Source organism: Oryx dammah, unplaced genomic scaffold (assembly GCF_014754425.2).
Source record: "Oryx dammah isolate SB20612 unplaced genomic scaffold, SCBI_Odam_1.1 HiC_scaffold_25, whole genome shotgun sequence".
NCBI lineage: Eukaryota > Metazoa > Chordata > Mammalia > Artiodactyla > Bovidae > Oryx > Oryx dammah.
In genome coordinates this window covers 87210553-87230893 of record NW_024070209.1, presented here as the reverse complement: position 1 = coordinate 87230893, position 20341 = coordinate 87210553, and the positions used below count along the sequence as shown (strand labels likewise).

At 48.6% G+C, this 20341-nt stretch overlaps 1 protein-coding gene across 4 annotated transcripts in view; it reads left to right on the top strand.

Moving 5' to 3' along the window:
• ASAP2 (ArfGAP with SH3 domain, ankyrin repeat and PH domain 2) overlaps window positions 1-20341 on the top strand; it is a 156203-nt gene that overhangs the window by 33527 nt on the left and 102335 nt on the right. For all 4 annotated transcript variants that reach the window (XM_040224953.1, XM_040224954.1, XM_040224956.1 and 1 more), the window contains exon 2: window positions 13420-13492. In XM_040224953.1, coding sequence (XP_040080887.1) covers window positions 13420-13492 — 73 coding nt within the window. The remainder of the gene's footprint in view (window positions 1-13419; window positions 13493-20341) is intronic.

The window sequence follows — 20341 nt, the reverse complement described above, 5'->3', positions numbered from 1 at the left end:
CACATACATACACATACTCTCTTACACACTATCTCACACACACACACGCTCACACTCTCACACATACACACACACACACTCACACTTTTTCTCACACACACTCTCTCTCTCACACACACACACATTCTCTCTCTCTCTCTGCCTGGGATAACCTTTTTGTGACGTGTCCCCCAGCTCTTAGGTGCAGTCTTGCCCCACGCATCTAGGGGTCATACACTTAGCAACCCCGGCCGCCTGAAACAGGTCCAGGAACCGGAAGTCAACAGAAGAGGCCTCAGTTCAGCCGCCCTGGAGTCCAGGCTGGCCGAGAGGGAGGAGGCTGGTGGCTGAGGGCAGAGAGGACGCGGCGCGCGGGCGGGGCTGTGGCGTGGTGCCCGGTGGCCCTGCTTCCCACACGGACCGTCCAGGTGTTACAGGCCAGGCGGTCTTTGGTGCTCCCAGTGAGCCTGAGCATTAAGCAGAATTGTGCTCCATTCTCTATTTAAGAAAATAGGACAATAGAAAATTTGTTTCTCTGCGATTTCCAACCAAGATAAGTTTTTTTTAACTTTTTTTTTTAGTTTTATAAGTTTATTTTTTGAAGTTTTAAAGCTAAAACTTTTTTTTAGTTAAAAAAAAACAACTTTGGTTTTTTCCATGTTATCTTTTCCCCCCAGATAATCAATTTATGTAGAACTCTTAGTTTTCAAATATGAGGAAATGTTAGACCGTGTGTGACTCTTGATGACTTCTGCCACCTACTTGCTAGGTGACCCAGTGAGAGCTAATTGTTTGAGCCTCAGTTTCTTCTTCTCTGAAACAAGGGTAATGCCTCTAGCTCAGAGGGTTCCCAGGAGAATTCGTGACACCCTGAGCAGAAGGCATCAGTTGCGGGTGATTGGTAGGAATGGGAATTTGCTCTGTTTCCCTGGCATTCACTGTTTCTAGCCATAACACCCACCCCGATGTCTCTAGTCAGTTCCTTGGTGAATTTTCCTGGGCCGTTTAACATGTAAGTTGTGTCTTTCAGTTAGAGTGGAAGTCCCTTACGGTCAGGGACCCTGAATCCAGGGATGAAGTTTGTGTTAAATAATGCCATTCTTTGTGATCTATCCACTCCCATGTGCATAGAGGCCTAGACTCCTAGAATTTAAGTCTAGAAAAAACTCCACGCTAGCATTCCTGTGGACAGTGGCAAGTTTTCCGATGAGCCAGCCCAGGCCGGGGCTGAGAAGTGGGCCATTGGCCAAGGCCACACAGACAGTCAGTGGTGGAGCCAGGTTGGCCCTGGGGTGTCCTGCGTGACCCAGGTTCCTTCCCTCCTTACGGCCGATGGGGGCCTAATGCCTTGTTCTTCTGCTGTGAGCTTTTGGGCTCAACATCCTGCTCTGAGAGCACCTTAAATGTGGAGTGACCCTGGCATGAACTTGGCCTGCACAACAGGTCTGTGGCTTCACCCTGCCCCTTAACCCTCTCTCTGTCTACTCCATCTGTGCCCCCCTGCCCCGCCCTGGGTCTCCAAAGTGGGTGGCAGAGCTTTCTGCACGTAGCAATTTTCATGTCTGTGATGGTTGTGGTGTCTATAGGGTTACGTAGTTATACACTTGAACCACACATTCAGGCTCGCCTTGTGCTCAGATGGGGAGGGGTTTGCAGGGATGTCATCTGCTGTGTCTGCCACATGCACTCCCTGGGGGCCTGCCGGCAGTGTGCCCTAGAAGTGCCTTGCTGAGGTCATGGGGAGAACTCCTGGGAGGAAATGACAGGTGTCATGTGCTTGCCCATTGGGCCTTTGCAGGGTGGGGCAGCACCAGTGTGGTACCATGAGGCCCAGAGAGTGGACACCGCTGGCTGAGTCCCGCTGGCTGCCTGCATCCGAGGGCCAAGTGGAGTTGGCTGCCCTGCTCCTTCAGAGGAGGCCAGGACCTCCCCGGGGGCCCTGGTCACAGAGGAGGTGCCCTGGAAACCCCTCTGCCAACCTCTGGCTTCTCGTTTGGGCTGGTTCTACGTGGGGTCTGTGAAGGGAATGTGGGCCCGTCAGGCTGGGTGCCATCGGGGAGGGAAGGCAGAAGCTGAGGGTCACACCCCAGTTACAGCTCCTCCTCTCTGTGCTGTTTCCTTATGGAGGAAATGTACTTCATCTCCTGAGCCTCAGTTTCATTGTCTGTTGTTGGTCATTCGCTCAGCGTGTCCAGCTCTTTGTGACCCCATGGACTGCAGCACGCCAGGCTTCCCTGTCCTTCACCATCTTCCAGAGTTTGCTCAAACTCATGTCCATTGAGTTGGTGATGCCATCCAACCATCTCATCCTCTGTCGTCCCCTTCTCCTCCCGCCTTCAAACTTTCACTATCTGTTAAATGAGGGAAGTAACACCTACATTAACTACCTCCAGGGTTGTTATGAAGCTGAAATGGTACACGTGGTCTCTCTCCTTGGGGCTGAACCTCCATCCATCCTCATCACTTCTAGCGTTTAGCTTGCTGCCAGACACAAGTGGGCATTTAAGGTTTGTTAACTAGCATTCTGTAATCTGCAGGGTATGCTGCACACATGGTGATTGTTCCTTGTAATTCAGCTGCTGGTGTTTGACCACAGACTCTATGGTTGGTCAGGGGAAGGGGCAGGAAATGCCAGGCAGTCTCATTGCATCCTCGTTTCTAGAACCCTGGAGTACTGGCAACTCCCAGTGCCATGCATGACTCTGGGGATGTCAGGCCCGGGGCCCTGTGCAGCGGTCGTGGTCTCAGTCTTAATCATTTAACATGCTTTAGCATGTGTGAAGTGTTACCCTATTCCACAGCTGGTCTGAAAGGATGTGTGGACATTGCCTGGTTCCCCGAGGGGAGATACAGCATGGTGTGTTTTTGTCTAAACCGAGTCCACAAATAGCCACCAGACACAGTTGGAAAGCAGTAAGCTGTAGCTGAGAGATTAACCATGGAGCCGGCAGGAAGGAAGGGTGACCTGACGGGACCACGGATGGGCCTGGCCTGAACTGAGGGGCTTGAAGAACAGGAAGTGCGAGCCAGCATCTCTCATTTTCTCCTTTACTGAATTTTTTTTTTCCATTAATTAACCTGTCTAGTTCACCAAGTTTCTCTCATCAGTGTTTTGTAATGAGCCAGACTGTATGCTTGGCATGTACAGACAGGGAGACATTTGCATGTGGCCTGTAGAACATGGCCCTCAGGGAAGGGCTGGAAGGAGAGCTGTCCCCAGTGTCAGACAGCTGGTAACACTCCCTGCTCAGATGCTGACCGTGGGCAGCGGGACAGACGGATGCCTGAGGCCATAGTGTTGGAACTGCTTTGGAGTTCAGGTAATTGAGGAACCAGTGACCCTAGGAGTTGATCTTAAAGGCCTTTGGAAGGTTCTTGAAGAACTGAAGGCTCATGACCTCCACCCCTCAGGTGACTGCTGGCTGACACCTCCATGTTGGTAGTTTGACCTTCTGATGAGTCGTACTGACGCACACTTGACGTTTCTCCCTCTTTTGAGAAGTCCAAGCCAGGGAAATACATTTTTAGTTAAAAATTAAGTTTTGCTCTTACCAAGGATTTGTTTGTATGTTTGGATTAGGATGGATTGATTATTCACAGTATTAATGATCGATCTATTCTGTTGAGATCCTTGGGCAGGATTCTCTGTTACCCTGGAAAATTAATCCATTATGTAGGGTGCATTTGGCTTCCCTGGTGGCTCAGAGAGTAAAGTGTCTGCCTGCAGTGCAAGAGACTGGGTTTGATCCCTGGGTCGGGAAGATGCCCTGGCGAAGGAAATGGCAACCCACTCCAGTATCTGCCTGGAGAATCCCATGGACAGAGAAACCTGGTAGGCTACAGTCCACAGGGTCGCAAAGAGTCGGACACGACTGAGTGACTTCACTTCACTTCACTTCAGGTGCATTTGAATGCACTTATAGTCCCTCCTTGGAAAGATGGATAGCTGAAATGCAAACTGCCTTAAAGACAGTAGTTTCGTTGACTCTTTTGTCTGGGACCTCAGAGGAGAAGTGACTTGTCTCGGGCCATGATATGAGTAGGTGACAGAGCCTGCCTGTGCCTTTTCTCGGCCATTATGCCCACCCTTGGTTTGCATAGTCCATCATTTCTGTCCCTGTAATAAATGTAGACTGGGCTGCTCAGCTTCTACTAGCAGAACGTCTGTGGACGCTTGCAGCTTCTGCAGGTTTCTTGAGAAACAATACACATTTTGTATCTGCTTTTTTGAGGGATAGTAAATACTTCGCATGTTAGCTTTAAAAGCAGATAGCATTCTGGTCCTAGAAATGTAGGATATCTACTTTTATATCATCTGGGATGGCAGCTGCAGTGGGCGTGTGTCCTGAGGGGGGTGAGTTGGGGATGGAGAGGAGAATGATGACTGACCAGGGGTCCTGCAGGCGGGAGGGGGCCTCTCCCCTGGGCTGTGGGAACCCGTCCCCTGCTCTCTCTCTGACTCTGTCAGCTGGGGTTTAGTTTTCTTTGGATAGAGAACAAAGAAAGTAAAATGAATAGTCTGAAGCTCTTCCTTGGGGAGAAACACTCACATCCCCAGATGCTGAAAATAAACAGGCTCTGAGACCCCCGGCAGCCGCCTCAGTCCGCCGAGAGCTGCTCTTGTGTTTGGCTGCCCGTCCCTGCTCCCAGGTCCAGCCGCATCCCGCCAGCTCGCCTGGCTCTGTGGCTGCCTCTTTCTGCCGAGCTGCTGGTTTCTCTGAAACCTCACCTTTCCATCCTCCCTGACCTGGCCAATCCCGCGTTTTTGTCCAAACCATGATCTCCACCCCACAGCTTCCCCCTGCTTCCTGTGTGAGAGGGTGCCGTTTGGAGTGGAGTGGTTCAGAGGGAGGAAGAAGGGGTGAGGCCCTCTGTCCCCCAGCGGTCCTCCACTCTGGTCTCAGGGTTGCTCCCGGCTGGGTTCAGTTTGCTTTCCGACGTGGTGGAAGCCGTCTTCCACTGTGTGTGTGTTTAGCAGAGTTTTCTGTTCTTTGGACGAACTCATCTGATGCTTTGTCTGTAAAGCAGCCCTGCCGTGTTCCAGGCTGAGGGTGCTGATGGTGAATTCCCCCCACACCCTCTTTTCAGCTCTCACACCCCTGAAGGGTTCTGCACGCTCCTGAGATTAAACGGAGCAGGGAGCAGGGGGCCTCTGGTGTCGACCCACCTGTAGGCTTCCTGGTGCCAGAAGCCCCATTTGGAGCGCCATGGCTGGGGGCAGGCTTGATGCCCTCACGCCCCAGGCACCTCAGCTTCACCCGCTTCACAAGTGTCTGCCCAGTGTTCGTACAAGCTCTGTCCATCACTTCTTACAGACGACCACCCTTAGGTTCTGGGGTGGAGCACCCTGGGGAACAAGCCCATCCAGACCCCAGCTGTGAGTGCAGGGTCCTGGGGTCTAGGTATCCTCCGTGCCATCTGGGGTGGGGCATGGATTCCCGGTAGTTGGCCCCCTTAGCCCCTGTTTTTCTTAGCCTAAGTGGATTGGGGCCAGGTCTCCCAAAGCAGCCACCAGGCCCTGTGCAGCCCTGGGTCTGTCCCAGCAGTGACCAGCCACGTGATCCGCCCACAGGGCTGGGCTGTGCAACAGGAGTCCAGCGAGCATGTGTACTGCTTTGCATTTTCACCTCCTTCCCCCCGCCACCCCGGAAAACTCCCGCTGCTGCGAGGGTGGCTCTGTATGTGGCAGGTGTCACTGGGGCCTCAACAAGCTGGCTGGTTCCTTCCTTCCTCCTGGGTTTCCCTCCTCCCTCCTTCCTGCCTCATCACAGGGCAGGGTGCCAGGCCTTTGGGATGGGAAACAGGAACCGAGAAGTGGAAGATCAAGACACGGCCAGATAGCGGTCCTCTCTCTGAGCTTCCCCTGGAAAAGCCCGGAGTCGATGGTGGAACTAGGCAAGCCCGCCACCTGCCTTCAGGCCCTGCCTACCCCTCCTCGACTCTTGGAAGATTCTGGAACTCCAGACTGGTTATACCCGTGGTCTGGGCAGGTGTGCCCCTGCACCTGGATGAGCTTAGAGGAAGGGGCTTAAAACGAAGCCCAGGGAGCAGGGTGCAAGAGCGATGATTTCCCAGCGTTAGGAAAAGTGCGTGTAGAAGCTTGCTAAGCTCCCCTGGCCACTCTGGAACTCTGGACGTCCAGCTGTCAGCACACGGGGTTGGGGGCGCAGTTCTGGAAGCTTACTCCTTAGCTTGCAGAACAAAGTCTTACTTTGTGCTCCTTGTAGGCACATGGGGCCCGGAAACAAAACGACATGTCCAGTTCCCCCTGCCCCGTTTGTGTCACCAGCATGGCATTTTGTGGCTTGCTCCTGTGCCCCCAGGCTGACCTCACTCCCAGCCTCCCCTGCTGCTTTTTCTGCATAGCCAGGCCTGTGGTGCCGTGTCCACACCTATTCCCCACCCTGCTTCCTGCAGGGGTGTGCTGGCACCTTCTGGGATAAGGTCCCTTCTGTTTGTGAGCAGAGCACTGTGGGAGGTGTTGGGGGACCCGGGCCAGGCCCTCCCCCTGCCCCTCATCTGTCTGGGAACAGGGCACCAGGGCCAGGTGCCTTTCTTTGCTTCTGGTGGATTGTAGCTCTTTTTCCAAAATTCGCCTTTCCCTTTTAGCTCCTCAGATCTCCCAGAACCCACCCTCCAGTAAAAATCAGGATGGGGAGCACTTTTATAAAGCTGGGTTCACATCATCTGTTTACGTTTCTCTGCATTAGTGATTCTGATAAGGCCTGTGTTGGGGGCTGGCTTTCCAGGGAGAGGGCCCATGGGGAGCCTGTGGATACTTGGTCCTTCAGCCTTACATGCCTCGGGGCTCTTCTTTGTTATCCTGGTCTTTGTACGCGGTCTGTGTTCTCCACTTCATGGCTTCAGTTGTGTGACCCAGTTGGCAATGAGTCTAGACTTGGATCCTAGGAGGGCACTGTTGTGTGCGAGGTTACTCCCCTAGTTGGGCATTTGTGGCTCCTTCCCATTTTTTCTCAGTAACATCTACACCCTTAAATCTAAATCCCTGAACACAGTCTAATTTTGTCTATCTAAACATTTTTTTATGGTATTATATTGCACGTTTACTTTTACAAATTGCTTCTTTAATATTTCTGTGAATTTTCATTTGTGTTCTGTGTGGGCAAAGTTTGCTTGTTTCCATCACTGGGTAGCATTCTGTTATATGTATATACGACAGTTCATCCATTTTCCCATTGATAGGCGTTTGGTTTTGCCCAGTCTTCAGCTCCTTGGAAGCGTGCCACGAACATCTTTGTACGTATCTTCCAATACAGATATTCACATACTATGAGTAACTTTGATTTTATTAGGCAACACCAAAGTTCAACCTTCTGGTTTGTCCTCGTGCACACGTTGCACACAGCTGTGATCCAGCTTGGCTATTTATTTGATCTTTATCCTTCCTGACACCTGCTATTCTCCTAGCCTCTGCTTTATTCCCAGGAGAAGGGCAATCCATTATTGCTCTCGCTTTAAACCGAGCCTGCAGGCCACAGTGCATTTCTGTGCTTCCCAGAAGGCTTCTGGAAATATTTGACACTGTCATTAACGTTCTCTGTGACTTCAAAAGTCAGGTCAAACGTGCGATGAGGCAAAGCCACCATCTCGATGTCTGTAAAACCCTTTCTTGGCAAAGCTGTCCTTAGGGCACAGGTCTGCGCATTGTTTTGTTTTGCTATTTGGTCTTCTGTCCTTCAAATCTGTCGTTTCCTCTCCAGTTGGTCCTTCTTGAAAGGACTGAGGGGACAGGAGATGGGTCAGGCTTGGATCGCGGCCTGAATGGGGAGGCGGAGGCCTGTGGTCCGCTGTCCTCCAGGGCAGCATCTCTGGTTTCCAACAATAGGCCAGGCCATCGCCACCCTTGCTGGCTCCAGTTGCGACCTTAGGGAGCTGGGGATGAAGCTGGCCCTCCAGGTCCGGGCAGGAGCAGCAGGGCGCCTGACGGTGCTGGAGAAACGTTTCTGTGGATCCGCAGGTCAGGGGTCAGCAGAGTTTATCTGCAAAGGGCCAGATAGTAAATATTTCAGGCTTTTCAGCCCCAGAGGCAAAATTGAGGAAACTGTGTACATGCTTAGATAATGAGAGATAAAATAAATTTCCACAAATTTTTTTTATTAATAAAAATCAAAATATAATAATGATGAAGTATAGTTCTTTTGGTTTTGTTGCTGTTCAGCCTCTAAGTCGTGTCCGACTCTTTGTGACCCCGTGAACTGCAGCATGCCAGACTCCCTTGTCCTTCACTATCTCCTGGAGTTTACTCAGGTTCATGTCCATTGAGTCGGTGATGCTATCTAATCATCTCATTCTCTGCCATCCTCTTCTCTTTTTGCCTTCAGTCTTTCCCAGCATCAGTCTTTTTCCAGTGAATTGGTTCTTCGCATCAGGTGGCCAAGGTATTGGAGCTTCAGCTTCAACATCAGCTCTTCCCATGAATATTCAGGGTTGATTTCCTTTAGGATTGACTAGTTTGATCTCTTTGCTGTCCAAGGGATGCTTAAGGGTCTTCTTCAGCGCCGCAGTTTGAAAGCATCAGTTCTTCAGTGCTCAGCCTTCTTTAGGGTTTTTTGGTAATGCAGGTCTACCAATGAGAAGAGTGGAATTCCTTCTGGGAGGATGACATTTCTTCCTCTCACTTTTTTTTTTTTCTTACTCATTTATTTAATTGAAGTATAGTTGATGTATGAACCTTTCTTTTAACGGGGGTTCAAAGTTAGTATCCCGCATCACCCCATCATCACATAGATTGGACAGATCCTTGGCTCATAGCCGCCTGTAAACAGACTGAGGGGCGGACATGCCTGTCGACCCCGGATGCCCGAGGCTTGCCTCAGACAGCCTTGAGGTGTGGTCCCACAGTCCAGCATCAGGACGAGGGTGCCTTTGTGCCAGATTGGAGGTCCCCATAGAGCCCTTGGAGCAGGCATGTCCCATGGTGATGTTGGTGCCAAGCTCACTGGGGGAAGAGGGCATGGGCCCCTAAGTGCTCCCAGTGTTTTATGGCGCAGCCCTGGAGGGTGGCACACAGAGGGACCCGCAGAGAAGAGGAGAAGCATCAAGGGCAACCTGCTTGGAAGTGGTCTCTGGTCCACGACCGGAACTCCAGAGAAAAGGGAGTGAGGCTGAGGAGTTGACTCTGTAATTTTACTCTAAATGTTCGTCTGTGGCTGGTGGCTGCCATCCTGGACAGCACGGGTCTGAAAAGAAGTGTGTGCGTCCTCCCGGGAAGATGTCCTTTCCCACGTTGCACACAGCCCTGGACCAGCCATGGACTCAGAGGAGAGCTGCTTCTGTTAATAAATAAGAACTGTGGCTATTCGTACAACAGTTTAGGGGATCAAAAGAGGCCTTAAAAGTGCTTGTGGACAGTTGTTTATTTTCCTCCGAAATATCTGAGACACATCCCCACAGCCTTGTTTATGTGATAAATTTACTCTGTGAAATTTGCTTTATAAACTAAAGGTCAGCTGTGGTCCGACTCCTCAGAATTAATGAGCTTTGGCCAGACGTAGGCTGTTGCACGATGCCTGCTTAGGGCTGTATTGTCTATTATATTTTTGCTTGTTTATAGTTTTTACATGCAAATTCTGGTTGTAATTACAGCTTTTTTTCTTCTTTTCCTGAGCTTGCGTAGATTTTAGAGAGGGTAGGGTGTGGGTGAGGGTGTGATCTGGTTAGAAATCTCAGCCCAATTGGTAGAAGCTTTTGGTTCCTTGAAACTCTCAAATTTTATTATTTTTGTTCTAAGATTCCTGTGCTGTTTTTATATATAAATGACAGGCTTTTTCCAGCACTTAAGTCTTCATCACTTGAACTTCTGACCAAGTTCAACCTTAATTATCTCTAAATATGCACCATAATGAGGGGTGTATTTTTGAGTGGGGCGGTAATTGCATTTCCCTCTTGTAATTTTAATTAAAAATTACCCCTACCGCCCACCTCACCTTTACTTCCAGGCTCTTCCTAACAGACTGGAAAAGCAGCTGTTACTGCTTATCTGCTCTTTTCTGAGTTCAGGAAACAGCATGGCCCTTTAATGACAAGGTGAGGATTCCATGGGGCGGCATATTTTTACAGGACTTTGAATGATCAGGGAGGGGTGTGTCCCACAGTATAACCTGGGAGGAGAATGTCAGAGTTTCACCTTGTGATAAAGCGTGTTTCCTCTGCTGTCAGCCTTCCACACTGAAGTTCCCATTTTTCTCAGAGTGATCCAGCCAAAGCCTTCGTGGACAGATTAACTCTCTCGGAGGACCAGCAGCTGGAGAGTTGAAGCCTGGTTGAGAGTAGATCTCAGTGGCCACTCGCAGACCTTTCCAGCGTGTCTGCTGCCCTGCCTCAAGCTTCCCACTGTGGGACCCACCTTTGGGTGGGCTTTCCCTGAATCCACTCCCCTGCTTGCCCAGATCCATGTTCTCACTGAGTCTGTGTGACCTTCTCCTCCCCTCTGCCCTCTGCCAAGAAGACTTCAGTGGCTGCTCCTTGTCTGTCCTTAGAAGAGAACATTAAAGAAACAGTAAAATTAGTTTTATTTATATTTTACTTAACCTACTATGTCCAAAACAGCGTCACTTTAAGGTGTGCCATGAGCCACATTTCCATGCTCAGCAGACACTTGGGCATGGTAGGTACCCTACGAGACAGCATCCATATTGAGGCAGAGCTGGTCAAGCAGAAAAACAGGTCAAGCTCAATCCTGGACTGCTGGCTGTGGTCACAGTTAATTTGTGTTTATTTCAGGCATTGAGTTGCTAGATTATAAATTCCATGAAGACAGGGGCAGGTCTTGTTTTGCTCACCATCGTATCTGTATAATGTAGCTCATATTCAGCTCGTGGTAGGTACTCAGTAAATCTTCAGTTTAGTCGCTCAGTCACGTCTGACTCTTTTGACCCCATGGACTGCAGCATGCCAGGCCTCCCTGTCCATCACCAACTCCCGGACCTTGCTCAAACGCGTGTTCATTGAGTTGGTGATTCCATCCAACATCTCATCCTCTGTCGTCCCCTTCTCCCACCTTCAATCTTTCCTAGCATCAGGGTCTTTTCCAATGAGTCAGTTCTTAAGCATAGAACTCGGTAGGAGAAGCTGTGAGAAGCACCCAGATGACCCATCCAAGAAGACTTTGAGGAGGAAGAGGTACCTATAAACCAATCAAGCCAGATTCAGCGTGGAAGCTGAGGGTCACTAGGAGGAAGGGAGAATGTTCTGGGTGGTGGGGGGAGGAGGTGTACAGTATTTGGAAGCCAAGAGAAGGTAGCAGGTTGATGGGAGGAGCTTCATTAGTTCATTGTAACGGAAGTTCAGGGTGCAGGTTCATCAAGCTTTGCCGAAGAGCTGACAGGTTGTCCTAGGACCTCCTGGGCAGGGAGCGGTCCCTCCGACTCTTGTGAGTTTCTCTCTTCTGGGCAGAATGTTTTCAACCTTCACACCTCCTACCACACAGGAGGGGCTTAATATGAATACTGGCTGACTTACAGTGTTTCCATATAGTCTGACCAGGCTGCTGTTGATGCCTTCTGCTGTCTGTGGGAAGCTTTAGAAAGAGGAGCAGGTTTTATTATTTGAAGGCAAGTCAGACTCTTTGCACACTTTTCTACACAGCGTAGTGGTAAAGAATCCACCTGCCAAAGCAGGAGACACAAGTTCCCTCCCTGGGTGGGGAAGACCCCCTGGAGGAGGGCATGGCAACCCACTCCAGTATTCTTACTTGGAGAATCCCATGGACAGAGGAGCCTGGCAGGCTACAGTACCTGGGGTTGCAAAGAGCTGGATGCAAATAAGCATGCAGGCACAACAGATTCTTTTCTAGTGATTCCAAAGTCTGGGTAGGACCAAATTCTCTCGAGACACTAGGTGAGATGTTGAGTAGAGCAGATGTGTTTTTCAGTAGTGGCCCCTTATATGGGGATTGGGCCCTTCCAGAGCTTTTGATGCCTGTATTGAACTTGTGTCTTTGTATGTGAGAGCTGTGTTCTCTGACACATCATTGTCCAAGCTTCAGCAAGTAGGGTTTCTGACACAGCCCTGAGCAAACCCTGTCTTTTTGCTGGCCCTGGAGACCCTGGGAGCTTGTGCATGCGTGGGCAGTAAAAATTGATGAGATTTTGTGAGATAGTTTAGTAGTGATTTTCATGGGTTATTGGCTGTTTCCAAATCTCTTTTTATATCTCAAGGGAAAGTCAGGAATGGATTAGAGATGACCTCCTAGGAAAATAAAAGCTAATTCTCTATAATTATGTTTACCGTCTTATATTAGTCCCTACCTACTCTTTCCTACAAAATATTGGAAAACGATGCTTTTTTATTGCATCCTTTCTTTGTGTTTAACCACTCTGTCAAATATCTGGTGCCTTGGGATCATTTTTCTGTGTAAAATTGTCAGCAGCAGTCACATCTGTTTTTAGCGTCCAGCAAAAGATAGTCATTGCTGCATTAGAACTAGGACTTACGAAGCAGGTATTGAAAAGGGCTTCCCTGGTGGCTCAGTGGTAAAGAATCCACCTGCCAAGCAGGAGATGTGGGCTTAGACCCTGGATCAGGAAGATCCCCTGGAGAAAGGAATGGCTACCCACTCCAGTATTCGTGCCTGAAGAATCCTATGGACAGAAGAGCCTGGTGGGCTTCAGTCCATGGGGTCTCAGTAGTCGGACACAACTGAGCAACTGAGCTCACGTTGAAAATGGATCCAAGAAGAGATTCAGGAAAGCCAGACGTCCAGAATCTGTCTCTCTGGGCAGAGGTGTGCTCTGTGTAAGATGAGCCGTCATCGTACTTTTTTGATCAAACTCAAAATGAGTAACAAGTACTGTTATTGGTCATCTATTATATACCAGATATTAGGCTGGCTGTTTCCCTGCAGGTGTGCATTTAGTCTTCACAAAAGTCATGTGTTTGGTGTCCCTGTCCCGGTTTCCAAATTCTTTTTCTCTCCTTTCACAACAAAAAGTGACACCCCTTGCTCTTCTGTAGAGTTCCATTGGGATAAAAGGACATTGTACCCCTGTGTCTTTTGTGATTAAAACTCCAGGTATGATTAGTCATTGAACAAATATTATTTGAGCCCTTACTATGTGCTAGGCATCGTAAGAGCTGTATATACCTATGGTGTGGTGGTTGATCCAGGCCCTGGCAGGCTGGCACGTCCCCAGGCCTGACTGATTCATAGGGATAAACTGAGGGTTGGTGGAAGAAGAGTTGGTCCAGGTTGACTTGCTACACTGCAGGAGGCCAGTATCCAGCGGGCACAGCCATCAGAGACAACTCGGGCGTGGCAAGGCGGTGGCTTTTAGGGACCACCTACCACCCCACTGCACTGAGCCCTGGTCCCAGGGAGGTGGCGCCAGACCGGCCTCCTCATGGCTCTCGTGTGGCTGTCCTCTGTAGCTGTGATCTAAGCTCAAGTGAGTGTTAATGAGTATATTCTCTGTATTTTAGGCCTTGGACGTGGACCGGATGGTTCTCTACAAAATGAAGAAATCCGTGAAAGCAATAAATATCTCTGGGCTGGGTGAGTATGTGCTCTTTTCTAGTTTTCTTTATGGACAATTTTGTATTCGCAGTCCGGATATCATAATGTTAATTACCATGAGTGAATAATCAACCAGACTTCTTTTTCTGGGTGTGCAAATTAGAGAGGTGAGTTGGGATGTGTCCTTCTTAGGCGCATGTGTGTTTCTTGTCCTCTGAAGTGCAGTTGAGTTTGCCGTGATCACCCTGTGTGAACAGCTTTGTCAGACTGGTTCGGGGGTGGACTCACTTTGTGCTGTTTGTTAATTACGCCAGATGCCCTTTCCATTTTCTCTCTTACCTGTCTTGTCTGGAAAGAAAATAAATAAAAAAGCATGATCAACTAATTTGTAGTAATATTTGATATAGACTTCATTATATGTTAAAAACAAAAAAACATGGAACTTTTGACCTGAAAATGACAGGCTGCACGTATGTGGCGGGTCTGCTCCCTGCACAAGACCTTACAAATGATAGAAAGTGTTTTTTAAGTCATTAAGTGACTGTGAAGTTTGACTCAGAAAGAAGAAGATGGCAGCCTCGGGGGACCAGCAGTTTTGAGGAATCCTGAGGAGGTTGGAGCAGGGCTGATGGTGGGCAGAGAAAAAGGCTGGCTGGTGGGAGACAAACACCACTGCTGAGGGAGGCAGGTGCCCCGGGGGTGCCTACAGGCAGTGGCCTGGGAGGGGAGGGGGCCGGGCTGCGCCCCCGGGAGCACCACGTTGTGCCCTTCACCATCGTGGCCCCTCCCTTCAGGGAAGACGGTGACTGGAACAGAGGGCAGGGAGTGCTGCTGGTGGTGTGGTGTCAGGAGGAGGGCTATGAGACCTTCTGGAAGCGCAGGTCCCACGTGACACCCCCGTCCCCCAGCTCAAGTGCAGATGACCCTCGTGGGTCCCATGTAACAGCCCCATCCTCGAGCTCAAATGCAGGTGACCCTCACGGGTCCCATGTAACAGCCCCGTCCCTCAGCTCAAATGCAGGTGACCCTTGCACAATGCTGGTTTGAACTGTGCAGGTGCACCTACACAGGGATGTTTTTCAGTAGCAGATTCAAATAAGGCCCATGGTTGGTTGAATCTGAGGATATGGAGGAACCGTGGATATAGAGGGCTGGCTATAAATTATACCCTGATTAATCCCCACCTTATTCAAGAGTCATCTGTAAAACAGACTCAGAGAACAAACTTAAAGGGGGCAGATGGGGGAAGGAGACAGGGAGTTTGGGATGGACATGTACACACTGCCATAACGACATTAAGAAAGAGTCCCCTGTCCTGTGAGCACAGCTCTATTAGCTGCTCTGTCTCTCCTCCAGGGAGGGCTGTGCAGACCAAGACAGTGAAGAATAGTAGATTTCAGCTACAAAGATGATACTGCGGTTGAGAATAGCCAAGTATATTTAGGAACAGATCTAACAAAAGATACATAAGAAACTGACATTGAAAACTACAAAACGCTGCTGACAGAAACTAGAGAAGACCTAAATAAATGAAGAGGTATACGGTGTGTGTGGGGGTTGGAAGACAATATTGTTAAGATGTCATTGCTTCCCATATTGATGTTACTATTCAACACAATCCTAATCAAAACGTCAGCAGGGGAACTGACAAGCTGATTCTAAAGTTTAACAAATGCTGCCCAAACAGCCGAATATCTTCATGGGAACGAGGGAGCCATGATCCTCTCCCATCCCTTACACAAAATACTAATTTGAAATGGATCACAGATTTAAGTATAAAAGCTAAACCTACAAAACTTTTTGAAGAACACAGGAGGATATCTTTGCACCCTGGAGTAGGCAAAAGTTTCTTGTGTAGGGCAAAGAAAGCTATAAACAAAGAAGAAAAAAAATGGATAGACTTCATCAAAATGAAAATCTAACTTTCTCAGATAGTGTCAAAATAGCCGAACAGTTGAAGGGAAGCTGAAAATCTCATACTTGAAGAAACAGATTTAATAAGGCAATCAAAGCAAGACTTTTCAGTAAGAATGAATGATTTGGATTCTTCAAGGGGCTAGGGAGGTTATTAAATTATTGAAATGGGCAAGTACTAGTGAAAAAGAACTGATAAAAGGCTTGGAGTTTTTTTTTTTTTTAAGCAACTTGTTGAAATCAAAAATTAAAATTTGATAAATGGCAAGCTACACACATAGGAAGACAGAATTAGTGGGGCCCCATGTTATGTGAACACAAGGAGCTGAACAGATGGACACTGTGAAATAAAAATTAAGAGCCAATGAGAATAGATTCAAAAGAGTCAATATTAGCATCCACCTAAAAGGAGCTCCAGAAGAGGGAAAAGAGAGTAGAAAGGGGGGAATTTTTTTTAATTGGTGGCTGAAAAAAAGTCCCTGGAACTAAAGAAAGATTTCAGATCTCAGATTTAGAGAGTCCACTAAATTCTCAGGGAAACAAGTTTTATATAAATGTGTGTGCACTAATATCCACACGTACATATATGTATGGGTGGATATGTGTGCATATCTCAAGACTTGTCCTCCTGTTGTGACATCAAGGATAAAGAGAAAATTAAAATCTTACCAAGATGGGGAGAAAAGCTTATCCATAGGAGAAAATATTTGTTGAGGAAAATAGGCTAAAAATGAATGTTGCAGAGTTTTGACTTTATAGATATTTCTCCTCCCTTTATTTTGCATACTTTATATGTTGTAATTATATTGATGTTAAGATGATTAGACAGGTATTGTTTACGACAAGTGCCAAATGAATGTGAAATAAGTTTAGGAAAGCCAAGAAGAGCTGGGAGTTAGGCTCCCCACTGAGCTGGTCCCCCCAATAAACTGGAAAGCTTTTTGGGCCTGGAGTTTATGGCACGGGGCTGCTGTGCCCTGGAGCAAGCACTTGGCGTCTTTTAGCCCTGGCTTCCTTGTCTCTGAAATAGTGCATTTAGGTTCAGATGCGGATCAGTGGTTCTCAGCTGGAGTGATTTGCCACCATCAACACAACACACACACACTGACAACTGAAGAATATGTGTGTGTGTGTTTCGTGCATGCACACTCACTACTGGTACCTAATGTTAGAGGCCAGGGATGCTGCTGAAGTCTTGTGACACACAGGACAGCCCCCAGCAAAGAATTATCTCATCCCAAATATCAGTAATGCAAGCTTGAGAAACCCCCGTCTAGATCCTCACAGTCCTCTACAGCTCTCTTTTAAAATTTATTTTATTGAAGTATAGTTGATTGACAATGTTGTGTTAAATTCTATGCAGCAAAGTGATTCAGGTGTACATATATACACATTCTTTTCCATGTTTTTTTCCATTATGGTTTATCACAGGATATTGAATGTAGTTTTCCCTGTGCTATACACAGTGGGACCTTATTATTTATCCTCGACAGCTTTTTAAAAACAAGTAACAAAAGAAAAATAAAACCACCACCATGCTTAGCTTGCCAATACGTAGATGTTACCTGATTACCTGACAACCGCTGATTTGCTGAAAGAAGGAAGTGGAGTTTTCAGTGACTAACACCTCACTGGAAGTAAACATGTCAGGAAATTTTTATTAATTTTTTTTCCTATTAAAAGTAAACGTCAGAGACAAGAGCATAAAGCTTCCTCCACTTACTAGAGCCCTGACGTTTGCTGAAACAAGGGTTTTTCAATACCCAGAAAGGTGGTCATCCCCGAAAAAAAGCATTTTTCCTGGTTAAAGTGGAGGGTAGACAGAATAATGACCGTCTTGTGTTTTTGAACGTTTCTGTGTATCTTGGTGTTCTTTGCAACACATGGTCCTTGTTTTACAAAGAGGATGCTGAGAGCAAAGGTTGCAGGCGTTCTCTGGATGTTTCTGGAGCTCAGCCTCCTGCCGGCAGGGCTGTGATCAGTGGCCCCTCTGCTGTGAGGCTGTCACTGTTGACCCTGGCGGGCTGTCTTCCAGACGTCAAGAAACCACTAAGAGATGGATGTCAATTTCTTTGACAAACAGCAGATTGCAAAAAGTATGTTGAGGTTTTTTTTAAATTGTGTTCACTTACAAACATTTGAGTTAATCATTTAAAGCTTGTGTAAAAGGGATATTTCATAGTCTGATCAGGTTCAAAAATGACCTTGAAGTCCTGCATTGAGAAGTTGTCCTGATCAGAAATAACGTGAAGTCATGTGCACATGTCAGCATGGCCGCTGCCCGCCGCAAGGAAGGACTTTCCGTGGCTCCCAAGGCCGGCCTGGGGCCCGGCAGGGCAGTTTTTCAACAAACGAGCTTTAGAAGGGGAGGATGTGTGCACTTTGGCGTCCGGAAGCTGCCTGTATGAATTGAACACCACTGGTGGCTGATCCGCCTTTCTGACCTGTACTGCTTAACACATGCCTTAAACCTCATGACCTGCCCCCACCCAGAGTCATTTTCTGAAACACAACTCGGTGATGTCGCTCCTGTGCTTCTGTGTGTTTCTTGGTTGTCCACGCTGATGTTCGTGAAGTTCCAAAGCTTGAGAGAAATGAGGAAGGACATGCTTCTGTGGACTCCAAACATTTTAGAGAAATTGGACCAAAGCACGGGTGACAGGTTTCTCTTCCTGCGAAACTAGCCAAAAAGGGTAACATGCTAGAGTGGATGGTGAGGGGGAACTGGTCTTAACCTTTTCCAAATTCATTTGCCTGTGAAACTGCCTCTGCCTCCCTGAACCTGCCCCCACCTCAAGCCTCAGCCCAGTCAACAGGGCAGGAGACCAGACGCGATCCCAGCTCCTGGCATCCCCTGGACCCTGGATACCTGTGCAGAGTCCCTCCCGCCTCTCTGCACCCTTCTTTGCGCACATGCAACTCGCTGTGTGCCCCAGGTGCCACACTTTGTGACCTCTTTCCTCGGTACACGCTCTTCCATCTGCTTGAAATGGCATTTTGACACGGCGTTCTGGGCACCAGCCTGTTCTTTCTGAAGCACCGCACAGAGCAGGCTGATCTTCAGCCTGACCTTGCGGGGGGAGGGGACCTCTATTTTTGTCGCCTTTTACCCATCTTTACATCATGCCAAGTTTGAGTTATTATAAGGCTGTGAGTCTGAATTTTTTTTTTTTAAGCCAGAGTACTGATCCTGGAATCTTTATTTCAGAGCAAGTGTTGTCTCCTTCAAAACAGTCACCCGAGGAAACCCTGTACCTTCTCATGTGAGCTGCTGACATAGTTCACAGCGTTTTGGATCTCTTCTCCAGCACATTTTCTTGATTATATTTAGTGGGGGGATTTAAGGATAGATTAAACCGTTTTAGAACTAGATGTCAGAAGTAAGCCAGGCAGATTCAGTAAGGGTTTGAGCTGCTGGCGACGATTCGGTTAGGAGCATTGTAACTACCGTCCTTCTGGCTCTGAAGACAGTTCCAGGAGGAGTCACCATAGTGGTTTGATGATCCTTGTTGTTCAGTTGCTAAGCCCTGTCCAACTCTTTGGGACCCCATGAACTGCAGCACGCCAGGCTTCCCTGTCTCCTGGAGTCTGCTCAAATTAATGTCCATTGAGTTGATGATGTTATCCAAACATCTCATCCTCTGTCATCCCCTTCTCCGCCTGCCCTCAGTCTTTCCCAGCATCAGGGTCTTTTTCAGGGAGCTGGCTCTTTGCATCAGGTGGCCAAAGTATTGGAACTTCAGCATCTATCCTTCCAATGAGTATTCAGAGTTGATTTCCTTAGGCAGGTAGGAAGAACACTCATTTTATGCACTATTAGAAGAACAGTGAAGATAATTCAGTATTTATGCCTCACACTGCCGTATACTTTTTCCTGTCTCATGTTCCTTAATTTATGTGCCAGAGGGACTTCTCTGCCAAGTTTCATGGTTGGTGGTGGATTGGCCCCATCCGACCTGAGGGCTCTCCCAGGCTGGCCGGTGCCTCCTGCTGCAGGAGCGTGTCACCTCCGTGTCTGTGCCCCGAGTGGCCCTGCTCCTGGTCTGTGCACACGCTCTCCTGTCGCAGGCCTGCCCAGCCTTCCCCATCCAGCCAGGACCTGACACAGTCCTGGCCTCCTTTCACTCTCTTGTACTAGTGTCCCGTGGCTGCTGTAATTACCACAGGGTGCCTTAAAATGACAATGATTTATCTTCCAGCTCTGGAGATCAGGAGTCCAAGCTGATCTCACCAGGCTGAAATCATGGTATGAGCTGGCTTCCTTCCTGGAGGCAGGGAGGTTTCCCTACCCTTTCTGGCTTCTAGAGGCCCCTGTGTTCCTCTGCTCATGGCCTTCCATCTTCAGAGCCAGCCACGGCTGGTACAGGCTTTCTCATGCTCCATCACTGTCTTCCTCTGCCTGGGGCTGCCATAACAGTGCCACCGGCTGCGGGGCTTAAATGTCAGACATTTATCTCACAATTCTGGAGCCTGGAAGGCCAAGGTCAGGGCACCGATGTGCTCATGTTCTTGTGAAGGCTCCCTTCCTGGCTTGCAGACAGTCATCTCTGCATGTGGTAAAGAGAGAGATGGAGAGTGTAGGCGTGCTAGAGCTGGTGGGCTCTCTGGTGTCTCTTTTTATTAGTGTAAGGACACTAATCCCATCTTGAGGCCCTGTCCCCCTAATCACATCTAAACCTAATCACTTCCCAAAGGACTGGCCCCTGAGTATCATCAAACTGGGGATTCTGGCTTTGGGGGTGGGGGAGTGGCTCACAGCTCAGTCCCCAGCAACACTGCCTCTTCCCTCATCCCGTGATTACGTCGGGGGAGCCCACCGGGATGATCCCAGATAAGCCTCCCTGCTCAGCTGAGCTGATTAACAACTCGAATTCCATCTGCAACCTCAGATGGCAGCACACCCCACCATCCCCACTCCAGGGATTAGGAGGTGGATGTCTTTGTGGGGGAGGAGACAGCGTTCTGCTGACCACA